This window comes from Physella acuta, unplaced genomic scaffold, assembly GCF_028476545.2.
Source record: "Physella acuta isolate Inbredline_101_S28 unplaced genomic scaffold, ASM2847654v3 ptg000246l, whole genome shotgun sequence".
NCBI classification, from domain to species: Eukaryota; Metazoa; Mollusca; class Gastropoda; family Physidae; genus Physella; species Physella acuta.
In genome coordinates, this window is record NW_026731765.1 from 17954 (window position 1) to 40000 (window position 22047).

Genomic DNA, 22047 nt, shown 5'->3' on the forward strand with positions numbered 1-22047 from the left:
ATAAAATGGGCGGTGGTAGTATCCTCATGTATTGAAGGCATTTACCGGTACAGTGTGTTATGATGTATGTTTTAGTAGATATTGAATTGAGTGCAGGTTGGTGCGAAGAACATATGAACAAATTGATATGATGACAAGATTTAAAGTTAGTGACGTTTTAGGGTAGAGAGTTGGTTGCTATGAGTTTGTGTGTGAGAGAGTCGAATCTTGGTCGTCGGTGTGAAAGGGCGTGTGCTGGTTGGCATGACCCAAGTTGAGAGATAGGTTCTAGGAATATAGATACGTGAATACAGTAATAAAGATTCGTACAAGAAGTATTTAGTTCATCTTATCTTAAGCGTCGTTGATTTGTCTGAACGTGAGACAGCCTTATTGGTTCTCAAGGTTTAGTACTCTCTCCCTGGTATTGGAGATAAGCTAAATGGTAGTTGGCTGAGTCAAGTGACTCAAACCCTCTCACTGCACAGCATAAGCGTAACATGGTGGAGCAAGCGAAACAACGATAGATAGCCCAACGACCGTCCTATGAAGACTCGTTTGTCTGAAAATCCGACTTGAAAGAAGAATCTTTTCTGAAGTTTACCCGTGTTGTGAGGACTGGTGGAAATATATAGGAACCAGATAATCATCGATATACGTCGTATCAGTACAGCACATTCGCTGGATAGTTCTACTGATAGAACGTACCTCTGGAGATTACAAAGATTAATTCCACTACGGACATTTCTGATTGTGCACCGTTAGTCAGCTGAATATTCTGATGACCTTTGTCAGCTGTGCAAGTGACGTCGGCGCAACCTTGACCGTGAACCGTTAACAACATGGCGCCGGCGAGAAGAAACTGAAGTTTCGTGTATAAACATTGATCCGGATCCTGTATCAACGTGAATTACCTCATTTGTGGAGAACTAGAATACATCGAGAAGAATCTGTGTGTCTGGACGTATTGTACAAGCAAGGGAATCTGTGTGTCGGGACCTGGATCTGTGTATTCGTTTTTTAAGATAAGTGCCACCATTTTCTAAGTATTTAGTAGAGTACATCTCTGTGGGTTGTTGCACCACATTGTTTGAGCTATCATATATCTAGATCTATATTAGTTGTATATGTTAGGAATTGGATCTAGATCTAGATTCTGTGTTTGATCACAGTTTAATGAATTTAATAGTGATTTAGCTAGTAGATCTACATATTATAAGTTGAAGGGTCATATATTGTGTCATATCAAAACTAAATAAGAGTGTTGTTGTGTGTAAGAAGGTGATTAGTCACTTCTTAAGCATGTGAATCTAGGACTTAGATCTAGATTGATTTGGATCTATTGGTGGATAATATTATTAGATCTAGAATGGACACAGAAGAAATTAGAAAAATGTGTAAGTTGGGACAGAGTCTGGGTAAAGATTTAGAGAGCTGGGTAGCTAGACAAATGAAACTAATAGAAGAGACAGCTAGTAGGACTTATAAATGTGAACTAGCTAAACAGGAATTACATATAGATCTGGATCTAGAGAAAGTTAGGGTTCAAGCTAATGATCAAGCTAGAATGGAGAAAGAAAAAGTAAAATTGGAATATGAAGCGAACTTGGAACAGGCTAAAGTAGATAATGTGGGCAAGAATATAACTAAGGAGGTGAGAAATTATGAAAGTAACATTTTAGGGAAGATTCCAAAATTTGATGAGTGCAAGGATAACCTTGACTCGTACATAAGGAGATTTGAAACGATAGCACGAACCACAAATGTTCATGAGTCACAGTGGGGGACACAGTTATTGGTATTGTTAGGAGGTAAGGGATTGGATGCATACCAGGGTATAACAGAAGTTGAGATGAAAGACTATAGAATTCTCAAAAAGACTTTATTAGAATATTACCACCTAACAGAAGAAGCCTACAGAGTAAAGTTCCAGGAATTATTGCCAGAAAACACAGAGGATTTCAAAATCTTTACAAATAATATTAACACAAGTTTTGATAAGTGGTATGATGCATCTGGATTAATTTGACAGTAGAAAATTTGAAAGAATTTATTCTAGTTAACAAGGTTTTGACCTCAGTTCATTTATTTGGATATCTTCAAGAAAGGAAACCCAGAACTTTAGCTGCATGTACTGACCTGTGTCAAAAATATCAGGCTGCCCATTCACATAAAACCATTAGGAAAAAGACAGAATATGGTCATATTTTTTTAGCTCGGGGAGTAGAAAGAAATTGTAGTAAAAAGGTAGACAACAGGAATATCAGAAATAATAATGCAAGTCAAAACGTAGTTTCCCAGGGATCATATAAAACCATTCATTGCTATAATTGTCAAAAGGTAGGTCATTTATGGAGGAATTGTCCTGATAGGGTTAGAGTTAGGGATGAGGTAGGAACTAGACCACAAGTTAGATGTTTTGGTTGTAATAGGTATTGGCATATGAGGAAAGATTGTAGAGAATTCCAAGGGTCAGGGAGAAATAGTTATAATCAAGACCAGGATAGTGTATACATAGCAGTGTTAAATATAAATTGCCAGGGAATGAATACTTTCAAAGCTTCTGTGAATAGGATGAATACAGTAATAATCAGGGATACTGGTGCCTCTATTATTGCTGTAAGAGATAAATTTGTTAAATCCCATCAGTACACTAATAAAAGGAAGTGTGTGAATGTGTTTCTAGGTAAGAGCTATAGTTGGCCTGTGGCTAGAGTTTTTGTCAGATCAAACCATATTACCGGATATGTAGATGCTCTGGTTTTTAATTAAGGCCCGTATGACTTGATAATAGGAAATGTTCCTGGGGTAAGAGATTATAATGAAAGTAGTAAAGTCCAGAACTTAGAAAACAAAATCAGTATCCTTGAAAGGGAAATAGGAAAACTTGTAAGTAAAGTACAGGAGTTGACCAGTTTAATAAAGTATAATGGCTCTGACAAGGTAGATAGTACTAAGATAAATATAGGAGATAGGAATCAGAATAGAAATAGAAACAGAAAGTGGTGTAAGAAAGATGATAATGAACAAAGTAAGGCACAATGTTTTATGGCTAGTTATGGGGATGGGGAATTGAATGACTTACAGTGTGCTCTAGCTCTGCTAATGGAACTGAGACTATAAAAATTAATGATCCAAATTGAGTTTGGGCTGACATATTTAGAGCAAATTTGCCTGATGCTAGTGATTGAATTTTTTTTCTTAAAATGAGGTAATTGTCAAAGAAAAGACTGTAGTGTAAGGTATGATATATTTAGACATGTTGATATGTTGATGCGCCTGGTTGATAGTACTCTGGGGAGTTTTGTTTGATTAATATATGACGATGTGGGTTAATGAAGCTTTGACATAAAAGTTGTCCTAGAGATATTATACTTATGATAATGATAAGTAATGATAATATGATAAGTTCTTTTTGTTGTGATATGATGATTACACTAATGTTATGAACTAATAATGTCTATAGTTACTTTGATGGGGTTTGATTGCTTTTGATATTGTATGTGTTGATATGATTATGTTTACTTCTCTAGGTTGATGAGAATCTTAAGTTACCTGATCCATGATGTGGAAATATTATGTTGTACTATAATGATTTACTGAATTGATTCTTTTTCTAGGTTGAGAGAAGTCTTTATGCTGAGTTGATTTGTTTATTTCATTTGTTAATAGGACTTTATTACAGGAGATGAAGGATCCAGCACCTTGTTGATTAAGCTAGTTGCATTTATATTGTATGTAAAGATGGGAACAACCACAGATGTCCACTAAATGGTGGCACTGGGGGCTCTGTTCGCCATCGCAAGTTGTGTTGGTTTAAACTAATATGGTGTTGGGTAAAAAAATTCTATTGTAGCAACTAGTGTCAAGAGATGGACATTGCTGAGTATGATGATGATGTGAGGTGTGTGAAAACCCAAGAATACTCATCTGAGGGAGAGATTCCAAGAGAAACTATTAGTTGAATGCGAGTGATTAAAAATAAAATTGTGTGGCAGCAAAATTACAATGTAGTGTAGTAAGTAATTAGGACTGGGAAATAGAATGAATGTTCATGTAAAGCACCTAGTTGATATTGTTAGGTTAAAAGTATGTTGGAGATGATATGTTGGTAGAAATACGTTGGACCTTGTGAAAATGCTGAAGCTAATGGGATTAGCTTGAATGGAGAGGGGGGGGGTAATGTTATGATGTATCTTTTAGTAGATATTTACTTGAGTGCAGGTGGGTGCGAATACCATAGTGAACACATTGGTATGATGACACGATTGAAAGTTAGTGACGTAATAGTGTACAGAGTTGGTTGCTATGAGTTGATGTGTGAGAGAGTCTAATCCTGGTCGTCGGTATGAAAGGACGTGTGCTGGTTGGCATGACTCAAGTTGAGAGATAGGTTCTAGGAAGATAGATATATGTAGATACAAGAATAAAAGATTCGTGTAAGAAGTACTTAGTTGATTTTATCTCAGAGCGTCTTTGATTTGACAGAATGTGGGATAGCCTTATTGGTTCCCAAGGTCAGAACTTCTCTACCTGGTATTGGAGATAAACCAAATGGTAGTTGGCCGAGTCAAGTGACTCAAACCTCTCACTGCACAGCCTAAGCGTAACACTTGTCAAGCTGCACAGGTGTGGTGCTACCATGCAACTATACCCCTCAATTTCGGGGATGACCAAGCTTTTTAGTGGGTAAAAAAATACGAACAAAATAAAAATGCATTTTTTTTAAAATATTTTTTCTTGCACCTTGACAGTGGTTTTGGAAAAAAAATCTAATATAACAGTCATTGCTCTACAGTAACTATCACATACTGTTGAGTTGAAGAATATTTTTTAAATCTACAAGAGCTGTAACGTGAAAGATAGGCAAACGTTTACACTACTTCCATGACTTATTGCCCTTCTTAAAATAGCCTAAAAGGGTGTTTCCATGAAGCACTTTTAAATAATTGTATACTAAGTAAATGAAAAAGCAATCGCTTCTCTTAATATAAATAATTTTGCACTAAGTCAATTAAAGACAATTGCTTCTCTTAATTATTATTTAAATAAGATATTAAATAATGGGATAGCTATAAAAATGGATATATTTAAAATTAATAATAAAAATAGAAAAAAATCATTAAAAAATAAACAGAACGCAAGAAACCAAGAGAAAGAGCTGTTGTTACAAAGGGTCCGCACGAATGGTAATGATGATAATGTTGATTGTTTATTTCACATTTATATTACTTTTTAGCTTTTCTTAATGAAGATAATATTTATACCTTATAATATCTTATTTAAGATAATCTACAATGATAAAATTAATTCTTAGAAATTTTTATGTAAAAGTTATGTTATTGCGCAAAATTAAATCCTACTGGGGGTGCCTGCAAACTCGCCTGATTTAATTAAGTGAAAGACTATAACGCACCATCTTTTGTTGATGTTCAAATCTCTCCTTTTGTGTTACCCAGTGATGCACAATCCCTTACAAGCGTCACTTTTAAAAACAATATTGGAGGGGAGGGAATATAGTAGTGATTGGAGAGCAGATGATGTGGTAATGATTGGATGCGGTGTTTAATGATGGTGATGACTAGAGAGGAATAGACAGGTAGTGATTAGAGAGCAGTGGGGATGCTAGTAAAGGAAGAGGAGTAGATGGTTTGTGATTGTAGTTGATTAGCAGTAGAGATTTTTGAGTTGAGGTTAGGGAGGTTGTGATTTGACGGAAGTAGGGTATAGTGATTGGATGACACTGGGGAGATAGTCATAAAGGGTAACAAATGAGCTCTCACTTTCCCTAACGCCAGTTTAGGATAGTGATGTCTTTTCGAAAATAAAATCAAGTAAATGTTAAACAAGTTTCAGATACAAAAAAATACTCTCACTTTCAGCCTAAAACGAAGTTTTTTCAGACGCATGTTGATAAGAACCAGCAAGTCAAGAGACATGTTTAAGTAGCTAATTTTTCATCAGCCTTTTTATAGGGAGATTATATTTTGGGAACCCATTGGTCAGGAGCTTTTTGTCGCGAGTCATGATGTCGCAGGGCGCACATTTATCTAGAACTCTTTAATCGGGACCATTATTGTCTAGAGCCAGTACGTCCGGGAAGCTTTGTTATCTGTAGTCATTTTATTGGGACCTATTTGTTAGGGCTTATTTGACAGGGTTGGTTTATCGGGGTCGTTTTGGCGATACATTCACATTTATAAAATTTATAAACAAGACACAAAATATATAAACAATAAGGACGCTTTTTTTATTCCATAAGAACAGATCGTTAAAAAATAATTTTATACAGTAAATATATTTTTCAGACAATACAAAAAGAAATAAAACATAATAACTTTAGAGAACAGCCATTGTTTGACCAAGTGAACACACACCTGGATATTACAAAGCTGACAGTCCTTTCAACAAATTATATCTTTTCCCATTCGTGCCCAAACCACATGGGGCAGATAAAGTACGGTCAATCTGCATTTGAAAGGGTGTGGTCAGCACTATGCCCAGCCGTCTTTGTTTCCCTAACTTGAGTTAGGTACCCATCAGCACACTGGACTCAGGACTAGAACTCGGATTCGAACTCGAGATTTACATAATTATATTGAAATAAAAACTCTCTTAACCCCATATAGCAGACATAGAGGAGTCATCTTCTCTCTCTAAGTTAAGTAAATATTAGTAGCCAAATGTACAAAAAGAAAACAAAGGTCCTATTATTAAACAGCCATTTTCGTTCATAAATCCAAGATAAGATTTTTTTAATATCTCCTAATTATTGGGACTATGCTAAAATAATTACTTCTTTAATTTGATACATTTTTCTATTGCTTTACAATTACTATGAAATAATTGTTGCTAACTTTGAAGCGTATGTTTTTATGTTTTGTGCGAAAAATCCCAGAGTCGAAAAACATAGTTTTGCAATTTATCGATATGTCTGTGTGTGTATGTATGAGTGTGTACGTGTGTATGTCTGTGAACATAATAACTTGAGAACCGTTAAACCTAGGTTGATGAAGTTTTAAATTTAAGTATTATATCAAATTTGTAGTTCAGTAACAACTTTTCAGCGATTTCCTGTAACCGGAAGTGGAACTTTTTCTACTTTTGGTTGTTCAAAACACTACAACTTGAGTACTGTTTCAGATAGTTAATCGAAGATTCACGTAAAAGTATAAGATCTAATTCTCTGCCTTCTGTTAAAATTTGAGTAATTTACGTTGTACGAAAGTAGTACTTTTATTAAAATACGCATCTATATATATAATTCTCTTCTGGGTGCCGCTAGAAAAAAAGCTGCAAACGCGCTCCCTACCACCCTTACCCCTACATTGTCTGGTGAGCTGTGGTTCACTCTATATGTTTACAAACATTACAAACACAGCCGGGTTAAGTGACGACTATTAGGGGCAGATAATTTAGTTTGAAACGATTTTAAACGTAGGGGGGTAACTAAGTGGAGTTTACTTTAACGGAGGGGGGGGGGGGGTATCGTCCTTAACGAGCTACTTATAGTGTTTTAAAGAAATATTTTCAGTGGCAGCGTTTGTAGTGTCGAATTCACAAATTATAAATAACTGAAAAGTAGAAAAACAACAGCTAAATAGCGGTGTATTATATGCCGCGGGTCGGCTCGTTTGAATTAATACTAATGTTCCGCACTATTATACACACATTATTTGCTGCTTACTAAGTGCGTAATTCTTTTTTTCCTTCCATATTCTATTTTTAAAAGTTTAAGTGATAAAAAATCGATTAATAATGCGGAAGTGATCATGTCTATATCCTGATTTGCCATCCCATGTAGGGTTATATAAGAATATACTAGAAAGTTTAGGGGAGATCACTCCCACTTTATTTGTCATTGTATAAAGTTTCAATGTAGATGGTTGAGTTTGAGTTGCTTAAAGCATAAAATTCACTGTTTTTCATAAATAATGTTTACGATATGGTATGAATTCATGTTGAGATTACTGTACTGTTTTAAAGTCTATTTAAAAATCAGAAAGTGAAAACAAAACGAGATATAGATACTCATCTCGTCATTCGATATATAATCTACTTGGTACCATTGACTTGTCTTTCCACAAAGCGGATTTCAAATGGTAGAGGGGAGACAACAACGGCAAATGTTTCTTTAATCGGTGGGATGGAGTTATCTTTAGCTGGAAGGATTTCAAAGCTCTGAAACAAGGAAGACAAGTACAGAAAAAGTTCCATCTTGGCTAAAGATTCGCCTAAACAGATTCGCCGACCGATGGAGAAAGGAATGAGTTCCTCTCTGTTTTTGATGTTGCCTTGTTCGTCAAGAAAACGCTCTGGACGGAAGTTACGTGGGTCGCCCCAGATTTTTTCATCCATCAGGACGGCGTCCAGGTTAGGCAAGATTTGCGTCCCCTTGGGGATAGTGTAACCGGCTACTGTTGCGTCCTGATTGCAGACGTGGATCAGACTAAATGGCACCAGACTAGCCATCCGTTGTGTTTCCATGATAAACGCTGTCAGGTATTTGAGTTTGGGTCTATCTTGGATAGTCGGAGCGCGGTTCACTCCGACTTCTTCTAGAATCTCCTGGTAGATTTTTTTCTGAACTTCCGGATTATGGAGCACAAACAACAAGCTCCACAAAATGGTGGTGCTAGTGGTCTCCGTACCTGCGGCAAACAGGTTGTCAATAACTCGAACTAAATTAGTCTCGTCCAATAAAGTGGATTCACCACGCTTTTCTTTTTCTTTCATTTCGCTGAAGTAAGAGGCGATGAAATTGTCCGTGTTTGTGGAGTCGTGTTTAATTTCATCAATCATTTTCTTCGCAAAATTCTGGGTTGCACTTAAGTTAGCAATTAGCTGTTTGGACTTGAAAGGGTCAAAGGGCAAAAGTCGAAGTGCGGGCAGGAAATTTAGCAGAGAGGTTCCGGAAATAGATGCAATTGCTAAGTTTAAAGCTTTAATCAGTTCGATGAATTTTTGGGTCATCGAACTCAAATCTCTTGCCAAATAATTGAACAAATTATATTCGAAACGCTGATGTTGGTCAGAGTCCTGATGTCTGTAGGCTTTCCTCCACTTTCAGAAATTGCTTCAATGTATTTAGAAACCTCCACAGAGATCTTCTCAGCCAAAATATTTTTTCCCATGCCGAAGTTTCTTAAAATTGCCAGAGATGTTGTTCTTTGTTCTTTCCAATTGGCACCGGAAGAAGAAATAACGCCCTTGGAGTGTAAGGGTACATTGGCCGCGATAAATCCCGTTCTTGGCCGGTCAGAGAAGTGGTCACCTTGCTTGACCAGCGCCTCTTTCAGCACGTCGTACGTGTTGAGCACCACGACTTGGTTCATCCCAAACCTCAGGCTGAACGCCGGACCGAACCGTTTGACCCACCGTTCGAACTGTTTTCTGGGATTCTTCTCCAGCAGATACATGTGTCCGATGAAAGGTAAAGCTATCCCAGGTGACGGTGGGAGTTTTTTTGATTGGCTGGCCGTCCAGTACCAGGACAGGACCAAGACGAGCAGGACGGTCAGCCATGTGGTGGTTCCAACATCCGATAGTAGATCAAACACCATGGTGGTCTGTGGATGGAAATATTAAGTCAGTTATTTCCCTTTTCCATTTAGGTAAAATTTCTATTTAAATATATTGCGTATATGTGTATTTGCTAAACCTTTTGGTTGGAGATATGGAGATATATCGTAAATTATTTCCATTGCTTCTTTTTTTAAACCTTTGATGATCATATACTTTGTAGTTCATGTTTAATTTGGCAACACTATTTGATAAAAAATAAGTCTAACGATTTTCTGACGCTACAGGCTACAGCCTCTCATATCTGAACTGCCTGCGACAGGTCTGTGCAGCAGATGACTGCGTTACTTTATAGATTACTTCATTTAAGATTAAAGAGCATTTTTAGAGTTTTTCAAGGAAGCAAACCAAAAATTGAAAAATATATTTATTTATGAAAAAAGAATTACACATGAAAATTTCTTTGCTGAAAGATACATGTATTCTGAAATTAATTTAGAACTATTTTTTCTCAGATTCTACACACTTCCAGAAAGTGGGCCATGTTTCAAAGTGACAAATATATTTTTAGCTCCCCTTGAAAAAATCGAATTATACGGTCTCTTCGGCGAGGTGTGCTTTGAATTAAATGGGGACCAATTTTATGGGTTACACGCCTTCACAAAAGACTGCAACGCATACACGATACACACACTCACACTCACACTCACACTCACACTCACACACACACACATATATATATATATATATATATATATATATATATATATATATATATATATATATATATATATATATATATATATATATATATATATATATATGCATGTATATTTAATCGTCAAAGAGTTTGCTATTAAAATCTATAACAAGCTGTTGATTCAAAGAAAATGGAATATATTACGTAAAACATCATTTTAGTGTTAATTGGATAAGTACTTTTTCTAGATTGATGGGTTCCAAAATAATAAATTCCCCTGGGATTCTGAGGATATTTACTCAACACTGCCTAAAACATAAAATTACTCACCTAGTACTGTTAAATGTAATGGTCAAATTTCAACGGTCTGATTGTATTAGTGAACTTCTTCAGTACAGTTAGTTCTCCTCTTCGTTTGCAAAAGTCCACTCTTTAAACGCTTGTATAATCTCTCCACCGCTCTTTATATACAGCTATGTAGGTCATGTTACAGTTTTTAGACCAGGCAGAGCCAACAATTGGTAAAACTATTTTTAAAAATAAATTCGATACAGTTTTTGAACCGTGCGCAAGCCAGCACAGCTAGGAGTGAAGGTAGAAAATTGAGCGTGGAATAAATGGAACAGGAATTGATTTAACTCTTACTTGCCGGATGTGACGTAGAGTATGATGTAACCTCTACTGTATTTACCTAGGACGTGGCGAGACGCGGCAAGCGCAACGTAACAAGGTCAGATTGGTGAAGTTAGTTACACTTAGTTTTTCACGGACCAAAGCACTCAGGGTCGTTGGGGGAGGGGAGGAAAGGGCGGTGTAATGCAAATAAGAAGAACCACTAAATATCTTATGTATATTTAGAACGAAAAAAAAATCAAAACAATGAATATAAATTAAAAACAATTAAAACGAGTTTATGTTTAATAAATGTCTTCGCCCTTTTTAAAACTCTACAATACCAAAACATACCCGCCCATTAACAAAGGCGTAGCGAACCATTTTCCCGCCCCAAAATAATTTTTAAGAATCGTGGGGGGGGGGGGGGACATAATGCTTTTTACCAGCCACTGTCCCTCAACAGTTTCTGCAATGGTGTCAGAAAATTGATGTAGAGAACAATTAAATCAATCTGTAAAGCCATTTATCTGAGTTTTTTCTCTAAATAAAATATTGCATATTAATGCAGCTCAGCTAAAGCGTTTACTTTTCTCTACCCGTTTTGTGCCCCTCTAGGGTAGGCTGCAACACCCGCTCTCCCTTAGCTACGCCTTTTTCCCTATGTTCAGCCGTTGTTACAAAAAAAGACAGCGCCCCCCCCCCCCCCTCATAACATAGTAAAGCAATTCCATTGTCTAATTTTATAACGAAAATGTTTTCCAGCGATTTTTTTAGAGTTACAAATGAATTGAGTAACAGTTGAAAACTATAATTGTGATAATGAAGTAAGGTGGTGGACTACGTAAATGCTCACTCCCAGTGTTTCTTTCAGTCATTTTTCTCAGTTGAGGGGCACTTAAAACTATCGAGTTGAGCGGGGAGGGGGTTAAATTTCGGGGGGGGGGGGTCGGTTTAAGTTTTTTAAATCTAATATATAAAGCTCAGTTCTGTATGTAATGCATATGTTTGTCGTTGGTCTTGGATGGATTTAAGTGTTAGAAAATCATCGTGCGCATTTGTCTAAATTTATGAGATAAAAAATTACTATTGAAAGTGTTGGGAAATAATTTTCATTTTTCAAATTATAGTAATAATTGTCGGCATGTTCATTAAACACAATTTTAAAAAAAATATCATCTTTTACAAAAATTCTAATTATGTCTTTATTTAGTCCTATAGCACTTACTTCCCTTTGATAAATTAGGAAAACAAAATTACTTCCCTTTATAAAACCATTGCATTTTGTGGAAAATAATTTACTTTTTAATTATTTTGTTTTGGTGTTGGGAAAAAAAATAATTACATAATTAGCGGGGATTGATCAAGTGCAAATGTTGTAGGTATTTTACGGATAAGCTTGGAGTATTAAAATTGTTCATTAAATTGAAACAGGCGCGTTCGTTTAAGTGAGTGCAAAAGACTATGAATAAGTTGGGGTACTATAGTCGTTCATTAAGCTAAAACAGGTGATTCCGCCCCGGGCGTTTATGTTCGCGTTAGTGTTTTCTTTGTGTTTAGGTGGGTTTGCGTTAGTGGTTTCGTTTTGATTTGGTTCGTTTTTGTTATTTCTTTTTTCGTTTTTGTTTGTGTTTTTTTTTTGTTTGGGTTTGTATTTGTGTTTTTGGTTGGTTTTGCGTTTGGATTTGGTTTGTTTTCGTTTGCTTTTTCGTTGTTTTTTTTTGTTGGTATTGGTGTTTGTGGTTGGGTTTGTTGTTAGGTTTTTGTTTTCGTTTGCTTTTTTTTTTGTTTTTTCTTTGTGTTTGTATTGGTGTTTGTGGTTGTGGTTGGGTTTGTTGTTAGGTTTTTGTTTTCGTTTGTATTTGTAATTGTGTTAGCGTTATGTTTGCGTTTTGTTGTTTTGGTTGGTTGTGGTTTGGGTGGGCAATGCCGGGTTTATGATGATTACTAAACACACAGGTAATGGTCTTTAACAGAAAGGTTTTTCACAGAAGCCAGAGCAGGGCCTGGTCGGGACGGCTAGTATATATATAAATTCTATTTCGTTCGTACTTCGGCAGTGCATCCCCCCTTCCACCTTCCCCCTTCCCTCCCTGAAAAAAATGCCTGAATTTTTGCTAACACCTGACGTGGAGCGTATGACGTGGAGCGTGACAACACCTGACCCTGATGAGGTTTACATTTTTATACACATGTGTCGCATGGTAGACTAAGTAGGCGAGTTGACGTGTTGGCTGTCTACTTCTAGTAGGAAGGACTATGGTCGATGTATTACAGGTAACAGAAAGTGGAAGAAGGTTTGAATGTTAGTGCGGGGGAGGGGAGGAGTGGCAAATCTTGTGGGCCGTGGGATTTATCGAAAGGCGAATTAGCATTGAGAAAATCAAATAACCTCAACAAAATTTAAAGTGAAGTCTTGGATCAAGTAGTTAATGAACTGGTTTTACGCCCATGTACTTTTGGCTATCGCCAATTTTAATCAGATTATGAAAGACGTTGCATAACCCCCCCCCCCCCCCACATTCCCTGTCATATTACATCACAGCTCAACATAACCTCCCAACCATATATATATATATATATATATATATATATATATATACATATATACATAAGGGTTTATAATAATTGGCTGAGTGTATATGGGAGATTCCAATAGTGAGTTGACGGGGTAAGGTAGGTTGAGATTGTAAGGGGAGGGTGACCCTGATTGTAGTGGAGTTATAGGCAGTGATTGAAGTGGAGATATAGGCAGTTATTGAAGTGGAGATATAGGCAGTGATTGCATTTGAGATATAAGCAGTGATTGCATTGGAGATATAAGCAGTGATTGCATTGGAGATATAAGCAGTGATTGTAGTGGAGATATAGGCAGTGATTGCATTGGAGATATAAGCAGTGATTGTAGTGGAGATATAGGCAGTGATTGAAGTGTAGATATAGGCAGTGATCTAGCCCTAGGTAGAACGATACATTATATTCTTCCATAAGCCAGATCATATACTCTGAGCTGGTACACTATGTTTCTATGTACCCGAGGTGGAAAAGTAGAGCAAACAACGGTAATATTTCGGTGAATTTTTACGTGTAGGTAACGCATTGATTAAACTCTCCTAATATTTTTAGTCAAACTTTATTCTTTCCGGCAGCAACGCGCGGGGACCGGCACGCTAGGTTATATAAACGCATAGTATGCGGTTAAGAGATCTCTTGACGACGAAAATAAAAAATATGACGTCAATAAAATGCTTATGTGCTTTATGCTTTATTTTTATTCTCCTTTTCACTTTTTTTTTGCCTGTGTGGGAGGGGGGGGGGGAGGATGCGTAAGGGGGGGGGGGGGGGGCTGAGGTGCGGTGTACACTAACTGCTTAGTTGGCTAATAATACCTTCGCCATTGAAATGTTGAGATCTTATTGTCAAAAGACAGATGAACCCGTAGTCAAGCGAGGTAACTACTGTTCGTTTTAAAACTACCTGATTACAACCCATGAAGTTTTATTTGCTATAACTAAGGAATTGTGAACACATTGGATGGAGTATGGGAAGGTATATGTTTATTAGGTTGCTTTACAATTTAGTTAGGGGTAGATGGTGGTTAATTTTTTTATTCATCACCATCTTTTCCTAATCGTGCCCAACACACACGAGGCTGACGAAGTACAGTATTTCTGTTTCATAGACCTCGGCATATGAAGTATAGAGAAAGTCATGTAATCGTGCAAAAAAAAATGAGATTTTTGCAGATCTCGACGTTTTACACCTCGCTGAGTCGGAAAAACATAGTTTTTCAATTTGTCCGTATGTCTGTGTGTTTGTATGTGTGTGTGTTTGTGTGTATGTATGTGTGTCTGTAAACACGATAACTTGAGTACCGTTACAGCTAGGTTGATGAAATTTCATATATAAGTATTATATCAAAATCGTTGATCCGTATCAACTTTAGAGCGATTTCCGATAACTGGAAGTGGAACTTTTTCTACTTTGAATTTTTCAAAAGCCTATAACTTGAGTACTATTTCAGATAAATAAACGACATTTCACAAGTAAGTAAAAGATTAAATTCTCTACATTCTGTCAAATTTAAAGTAATTTCCGTTGACCGGAATAGTAATTTACGCTATTTCCGATTTCTCAAAAAAACTAATGTAAATTTATAAAGTACTTATAATATTCTGCACAATTATGCACATTTTATTTGGCGTTCATTTGGTGTCAAGTCTTTTTTTCTACGAGATTTTATTCTATTTTAAAAAGTTTAAGTATTTAAAATGGATTAAAATCATGTCTATATTCCGAGTTCCCATCAACTGTTGTTTTATATAAGAATATTCAAGAAAGTTTAGGGGAGATCACTCCCGGTTTATTTCTTTTATTATGGTGTGTCAAATTTACAATGAAATGTTATTAAGAATGTCATTTTGAAAGAAAAATTGTTTTTAAAATATTAAAGTAATGTGTATTTTTGTGTTACTTACCGATGCAAAAAATCTTAGAAGCTTAAAAAAATATTAGGGAAGTAGTGTTTGAACAAAAATAGGAGGTCGGCGTGGTCGGGTCGGTTAAGCTCATGGTTCGAACCTCCGTGCAGATGGGGACAGCCACTCATCTAGGAGAGACAACTCCAAAATCATACAGCTGCTGCCTTGCAGTATGTTTTTGGTTGGACAAAGGCTATGGAAGCAAAATCCTAATAGAAAGCAGGCTGAAATTGGAGTCAAAGCCTGTATGGTGCTTAGCAAGTTCATACGTATTCTTAATTGTGTTAGAAGTAAATCCCTTTCAACACTAATACTAAGATCGAAGAAGAAGAAGAAGAAGAAGAAACAAAGTAGAGGAAGCAGTGATTGGAGTTAAGGGAAAACGATAGCGACTGAAGAAAGGAGGAGGGGGTAGTAATAGGGTTGGTAAATAGGTCGCTATCCAGTTCTACGGCTCAATAAAACCTGCATGAGCCATAGAACTGATTGGTGACCTACATACCAGCCCTATTGGATTTGATTTGCGGCATTCTCACATTATACCCAGTATGAAGTTGCCATTTTTTTTTATTTATCTCGTAGGATGCCAATCAGTCTGGATGCAGTTAGTAGTGAGCTAATTTGTGATCAGCCTTTTTATTGGAAGACTTTTTGTAGTGATCCATTGTGTCATGAGAGTTTTTGTCGCGAGCAATTACATCGAAAACCTGTCCAGGATAGATTTATAAATAGCCAATTTATCGGGAACATTATTGTCTACACCCAATATGTCTGAAGCCCTTTTTTTTGTGATACACCCACATTTTTATATTACAAAAAAAAAACACAAAAAAATTGTAAAGAACAATGATTTTCTTTCTTTATTTGAAAAGAACATCTCGTTAAAAAATAGTTTTGTAAAGGGAAAATATTTTTTAAAATATAAAATAAATAAAACGTGATAACTTTACACAACTGTCAGTGTTTGACCAAGTTAACACAGACAAGGACATTACAAAACTAACTGTGCTGGGTACAAATTTTAACCACGTGAACATACATTCACATAAAAACTCTCACAAACTCACGTAGCAAAAAGAGCAAGTAAATATTTGTAATAAAATGTAAAAAGAAAACAACACCTGTTATAAAAATCCGATTATTGTGTAAAAATCCATTAGTGTAAGTATCATTTACTGGTTTCTTAATAATAATAATAATAATAATATTCAGAGTAGGATATAATATAATTACTTCTTTAAATTGAAACATTTTTCTATATTTGTATGAAATCATTTTTGCCATCTTAGTAGTATACTAAGACTTGTTTCTAGCTTATGTTTCCTTTTTTGTCATTGTTATACAATTTCAATATAGAGGATTGGTTTTATTTTATTTCTTTGAGTAAAAGTAAAATTCAGATTTTTTATATAATCGCTTTCTAAGGTACTGTCAGAATATATGCCTTCGTATCTACGTATTGTGAGAGTAAGTTTTAATAGTCTGTTTATAATGTTTAAAGTAAAAACAAAACTTTATATCCGGTTTAATTAAACAAAACACTTATACTAATAAATGTCAAGTGATAAATAATCTACTTGTTCACATTTAGGTGTCTTTCCACACAGCGAATTTCAAAAGGTTCAAGGGAGACAACGATGGCAAATGTTTCTTTAATTAGTGGGATGGAGTTATCTTTAGCTGGAAGGATTTCAAATCGCTGGAACAAGGAAGATAAGTACAGAAAAAGTTCCATCTTGGCTAAAGATTCGCCTAAACAGATTCGTCGGCCAATGGAGAAAGGAATGAATTCCTCTCTGTTTTTGATGTTGCCTTGTTCGTCAAGAAAGCGCTCTGGACGGAAGTTACGTGGGTCGCCCCAGATTTTTTCATCCATCAGGACGGCGTCCAGGTTGGGAAAGACTTGCGTCCCCTTTGGGATGGTGTACCCGGCTACGGTTGCATCCTGATTGCATACGTGGATGAGACTAAAAGGCACCAGACTAGCCATCCGTTGTGTTTCCATGATAAACGCTGTCAGATATTTAAGCCTGGGTCTATCTTTGATAGTCGGAGCGCGGTTCACTCCGACTTGTTCTAAAATCTCCTGGTAGATTTTTTTCTGAACTTCCGGATTATGAAGCACAAACAACAAGCTCCGCAAGATGGTGGTGCTTGTTGTCTCAGTTCCTGCGCCAAACAGGTTGTCAATAACTCGAACTAAATTAGACTCGTCCAGTAAAGTGGATTCGCCACGATTTTCGTTTTCTTTCATTTCGTTAATGTAAGCGGCGATGAAATTTTTCGTGTTGGTGGAGTCGTGTTTAATTTCATCAATCATTTTCTTCGCAAAATTCTGGGTTGCACTTAAGTTAGCAATCAGCTGTTTAGACTTAAAAGGGTCAAAGGGCAAAAGTCGAAGTGCGGGCAGGAAATTTAGCAGAGAGGTTCCGGAAATAGATGCAATTGCTAAGTTTAAAGCTTTAATCAGTTCAATGAACTTTGGATCATCGAACTCAAATCTCTTGCCAAAAATAATTGAGCAAATGACATTCGAGACGCTGATGTTGGTCAGAGTCCTGATGTCTGTAGGTTTTCCTCCTCTTTTAGAAAGTGCTTCAATGTATTTAGAAACCTCAACAGATATTTTATCAGCCAAAGTATTTTTTCCCATACCAAAGTTTCTTAAGATTACCAGAGATGTCGTTCTTTGCTCTTTCCAATTGGCGCCGGAAGAAGCTACAATGCCCTTGGAGTGTAAGGGTAAATTGGCCGCGACAAATCCCGTTCTTGGTCGGTCAGAGAAATGGTCACCTTGCCTGACCAGCGCCTCTTTCAGCACGTCGTACGTGTTGAGCACCACGACCTGGTTCATCCCAAACCTCAGGCTGAACGCCGGACCGAACCGCTTGACCCACCGTTCGAACTGTTTTCTGGGATCCTTCTCCAGCAGATACATGTGTCCGATGAAAGGTAAAGCTATCCCAGGTGACGGTGGGAGGTTTTTTGATTGGCTGGCCGTCCAGTACCAGGACAGGACCAAGACGAGCAAGACGGCCAGCCATGTGGTGGTTCCAACATCCGATAGTAGCTCAAACACCATGGTGGTCTGTGGATGGAAATATTAAGTCAGTTATTTCCCTTTTCCATTTAGGTAAAATTTCTATTTAAATATATTGCGTATATGTGTATTTGCTAAACCTTTTGGTTGGAGATATATCGTAAATTATTTCCATTGCTTTTTTTTGTAAACCTGTCATGATCATATACTTTGTAGTTCATGTTTATTTCGGCAAAACTATTCAATAAAAATATGTGCCGTAAATTATGGTGAGTCGCTGTCAGTTTTAAGCCACCTGTCTAACGATTTTCTGACGCTACAGGCTACAGCCTCTCATATCTGAACTGCCTGCGACTAGTGTTATGTCCAGCAGATGACTATGTTACTTTATAGATTACATCATTGAAGATTAAAGAGCATTCTTAGAGTTTTTCAAGGAAGCAAACCAAAAATTGAAAAATATATTTATTTATGAAAAAAGAATTACACCTGAAAATTTCTTTGTTTAAAGATACATGAATTCTGAAATTAGTCTAGAACTATTTTTGTCTCAGATTCTACACACTTCTAGAAAGTGTGCCGTGGTTCGAAGTGACAACACTTTTGTACTTGAAATTTATTTTTAGCTCCCTTTGAAAAAAATCGAATTATACGGTCTCTTCGGCAATGTGTGTTCTCAATTAAATGGGGACCAATTTTATGGGTTACAAGCAGAGATTCTTCCAGGCTTCTCTTCGGGGGGGGGGGGGGGGGAGAGGGTATCTGCCCCCCTCCGAAGAAAGTCTACCGCCCCCCCCCCCCGCACAGGATTGAATTTATATAGTAACAATATACTTTTACTAGTGACCGCCCCCCCCCCCCCCGAAAATGTTGACCGACCCACAGAAAATATCAAGTGCCCCCACAGAGAAAATAGTCTGGAAGAAACACTGGTTGCACGCCTTCACAAAAGACTGTAACGCATACAAGATACACACGCTCTTACACACACACATATAAATATATATATAGGCTTATATATACATATATATATATGGATATATATATATATATATATATATATATATATATATATATATATATATATATATATATATATATATATATATATGCATGTGTCGTCAAAGAGTTCGCTAATAAAATCTAAAACAAGCTGTTGATTCAAACAAAATGGAATATATTACGTAAAACATCATTTTAGTGTGTTAATTGGATAAGTACTTTTTCAAGATGGATGAATTACGAAATAATAAATTCCCTTGGGATTCTGAGGATATTTACTCAACACTGCCTAAGACATGAAATTACTCACCAAGTACTGGTCAAATTTCAACGGTCTGATTGTATTAGGGAACTTATTCAGTACTGTTTGTTCTCCTCTTCGTTTGCAAAAGTCCACTCTTTAAACGCTTGTATAATCTCCCCACCGCTCTTTATATACAGCTATGTAGGTCATGTAACAGTTTTTGACCAGGCAGAGCCAACAATGGGTAAAGCCAACACAGCTGGGAGTGATGGTAGAAAATTGAGCGTGAAATGAATGGATCAGGTATTGATTTAACTCTTACTGGCCGGATGTCACATAGAGTGTGATGTAAATTCGGCTTCATTTACCTAGGACGTGGAGAGACGCGGCAAGCGCAACGTAAGGGGTCATCCGTTTATGACGTCCACACGCGGGTGGGGGGGGGGGGGCGGAGGTCCGAAAAAAACTGACTTTTGTGGACGCATATGGACTTGTTTAAGGAAAAAAAGTGGATTTTTGTGGGGGAGGGGTGGCCAAAATCCAAAAAAATTGTGGACGTCATAAATGGATGACCCCTAACAGGTCAGATTGGTGAATATAGTTTTGTGCCCCTCTAGGGTCGGCTGCCGCACCCGCTCTCCCTTAGCTACGCCTTTTCCCCCATGTTCAGCCGTTGTTACAAAAAAAGACAGACCCCCCCCCCCTCATTGAAGGGGGGTGGGCTTAAATTTCGGGGGGGGGGGGGTCGGTTTAAGTATTTTTTATATCAATTCTATTTCGTTCTTACTTTGGCAGTGCACCCTCCCTTCCACCTTCCCCCTTCAATCCCTGAAAAAATGCCTGAATTTTTGCTAACACCTGACGTGGAGCGTATGACATGGAGAGTGACAACACCTTATCCGCTTAGGGTTGGATGCCAAAATTGTAGTGCCCAATACAACGTTAGGCAAAGGGTAATATCCGGTTGTGAGTACCGTGCCAAAGACTAATGAAAAAAACACTTACCTCAATAAGTACAAATTTGTTGTAGTAGTCCCTTCCCCTACTTTAGCCCCTCGAAAACAATGGTAAATCTTGTAATGGCCGAGTCATGTAAAGACAAGGACCTGGGTCAAAAAAAAAAAGTCCTGTGATTGCAAGGCTCTGTGCTGGTAAAGTCCTGCGATGGTGACGCCCAGTGATGGTGACGTCAAGTGATGGTGACGTCCAGTGATGATGACGCCCAGTGATGGTGATGTCCAGTGAATGTGACATCCAGTGATGGTGACGTCCAGTGATGGTCACATCCAGTGATTGTGACGTCCAGTGATGGTGGCGTACAGTGATTGCGATATCTCTACGTGTTTAATACTGGTCACCAGTTGTTACGTCCAGGTTAGTTTCAGATAAACAACAACGCTTCGTGACTACGTTCACTACTTTTATTCCGTCTCAAATATATACATTCCAGAGTAGCCCTCGTCATAATCGCTACCAACTAACCCCTGACAACCATTCACTGCAACTTTTATACCGCATTCAACCTTGGGATATCAATACATCAACACACCGGGGTTAACAATACTCGAGGGTAAACTCAACTCACACCACATACGCACTCTCCCCTAATTTTAAATTATTCTAACCTATTTCTATTCAACCTACAACTGACCCGTAAAAAAAAAAAAAAAAAAAAAAAAAAATATATATATATATATATATATATATATATATATATATGTATATATATATATATATATATATATATATATATATATATATATATATATATATGTGTGTGTGTGTGTGTGCGTGTGTGTGTGTGTATGTGTCTGTGTCTGTGTGTCTGTTTGTCTGTGTGTGTCTTTGTATGTGTAGGTGTCTGTGTGTCTGTGTGCTCGTAACATAGACCACTATTAAGATCACGTGATTCTGTTACGCCACAGTGGCAACAAGAGGTGTCATAAAATGTAACTTTGCCACCGTGGCTCCATAATGCGCAGATCTTAAATAACATAGCAGTACCCGGTCACAACAGCCGTGGACGAATGTTACACAGGAAGGAATTCCATTTTGTTATAAGCAGCTAATTCGTTTAGGTGAGAAATATAATTGTCTTTTAAATTCTATTTAGTTTTTCTTTTATGATTATGCTTACACAAAAAGTAAGGTTAAACACACACAAGCATGGTACTATATATATATATATATATATATATATATATATATATATATGTGTGTGTTCGTGTGAGATATATCTATAGATAGATAAAGCTGGAGACTGTATATATACATACATATATATATATATATATATATATATATATATATATATATATATATATATATATATATATATATATATATATTATATAGAGAGAGTAAGAGAGACACATAGACAAACAAGTATATCAGATCATAAATATGAATTTTATATATATATATATATATATATATATATATATATATATATATATATATATATATA

General features: G+C 36.7%; 4 protein-coding genes across 4 annotated transcripts in view; 1 reads left to right on the forward strand and 3 right to left on the reverse strand.

The window, feature by feature from the left end:
- Positions 1-8034: 8034 nt before the first annotated feature.
- LOC131938489 (cytochrome P450 2U1-like) lies at positions 8035-8781 on the reverse strand. The gene has a single exon (XM_059296544.1). The coding sequence runs from the start codon at positions 8779-8781 to the stop codon at positions 8035-8037; it is 747 nt and encodes a 248-aa protein (XP_059152527.1).
- Positions 8782-8957: 176 nt separating this feature from the next.
- LOC131938491 (cytochrome P450 2C41-like) lies at positions 8958-9542 on the reverse strand. Its single transcript, XM_059296545.1, has one exon. It carries the CDS (start codon positions 9540-9542, stop codon positions 8958-8960), a length of 585 nt encoding a protein of 194 aa, XP_059152528.1.
- A 7325-nt stretch (positions 9543-16867) lies between these two features.
- LOC131938492 (cytochrome P450 2C15-like) lies at positions 16868-19722 on the reverse strand. The gene is made up of 2 exons (XM_059296546.1): positions 19647-19722; positions 16868-18382 (listed from the first exon to the last, which is right to left on the reverse strand). Exon 2 carries the CDS (start codon positions 18374-18376, stop codon positions 16868-16870), a length of 1509 nt encoding a protein of 502 aa, XP_059152529.1. The 5' UTR covers positions 18377-18382; positions 19647-19722.
- Positions 19723-21542: 1820 nt separating this feature from the next.
- The window catches only part of LOC131938510 (cytochrome P450 2U1-like), a 2660-nt gene continuing 2155 nt past the window's right edge, over positions 21543-22047 (forward strand). Inside the window, exon 1 of the mRNA XM_059296564.1 lies at positions 21543-21658. The gene's annotated coding sequence lies outside the window, so the exon portion shown is untranslated. The remainder of the gene's footprint in view (positions 21659-22047) is intronic.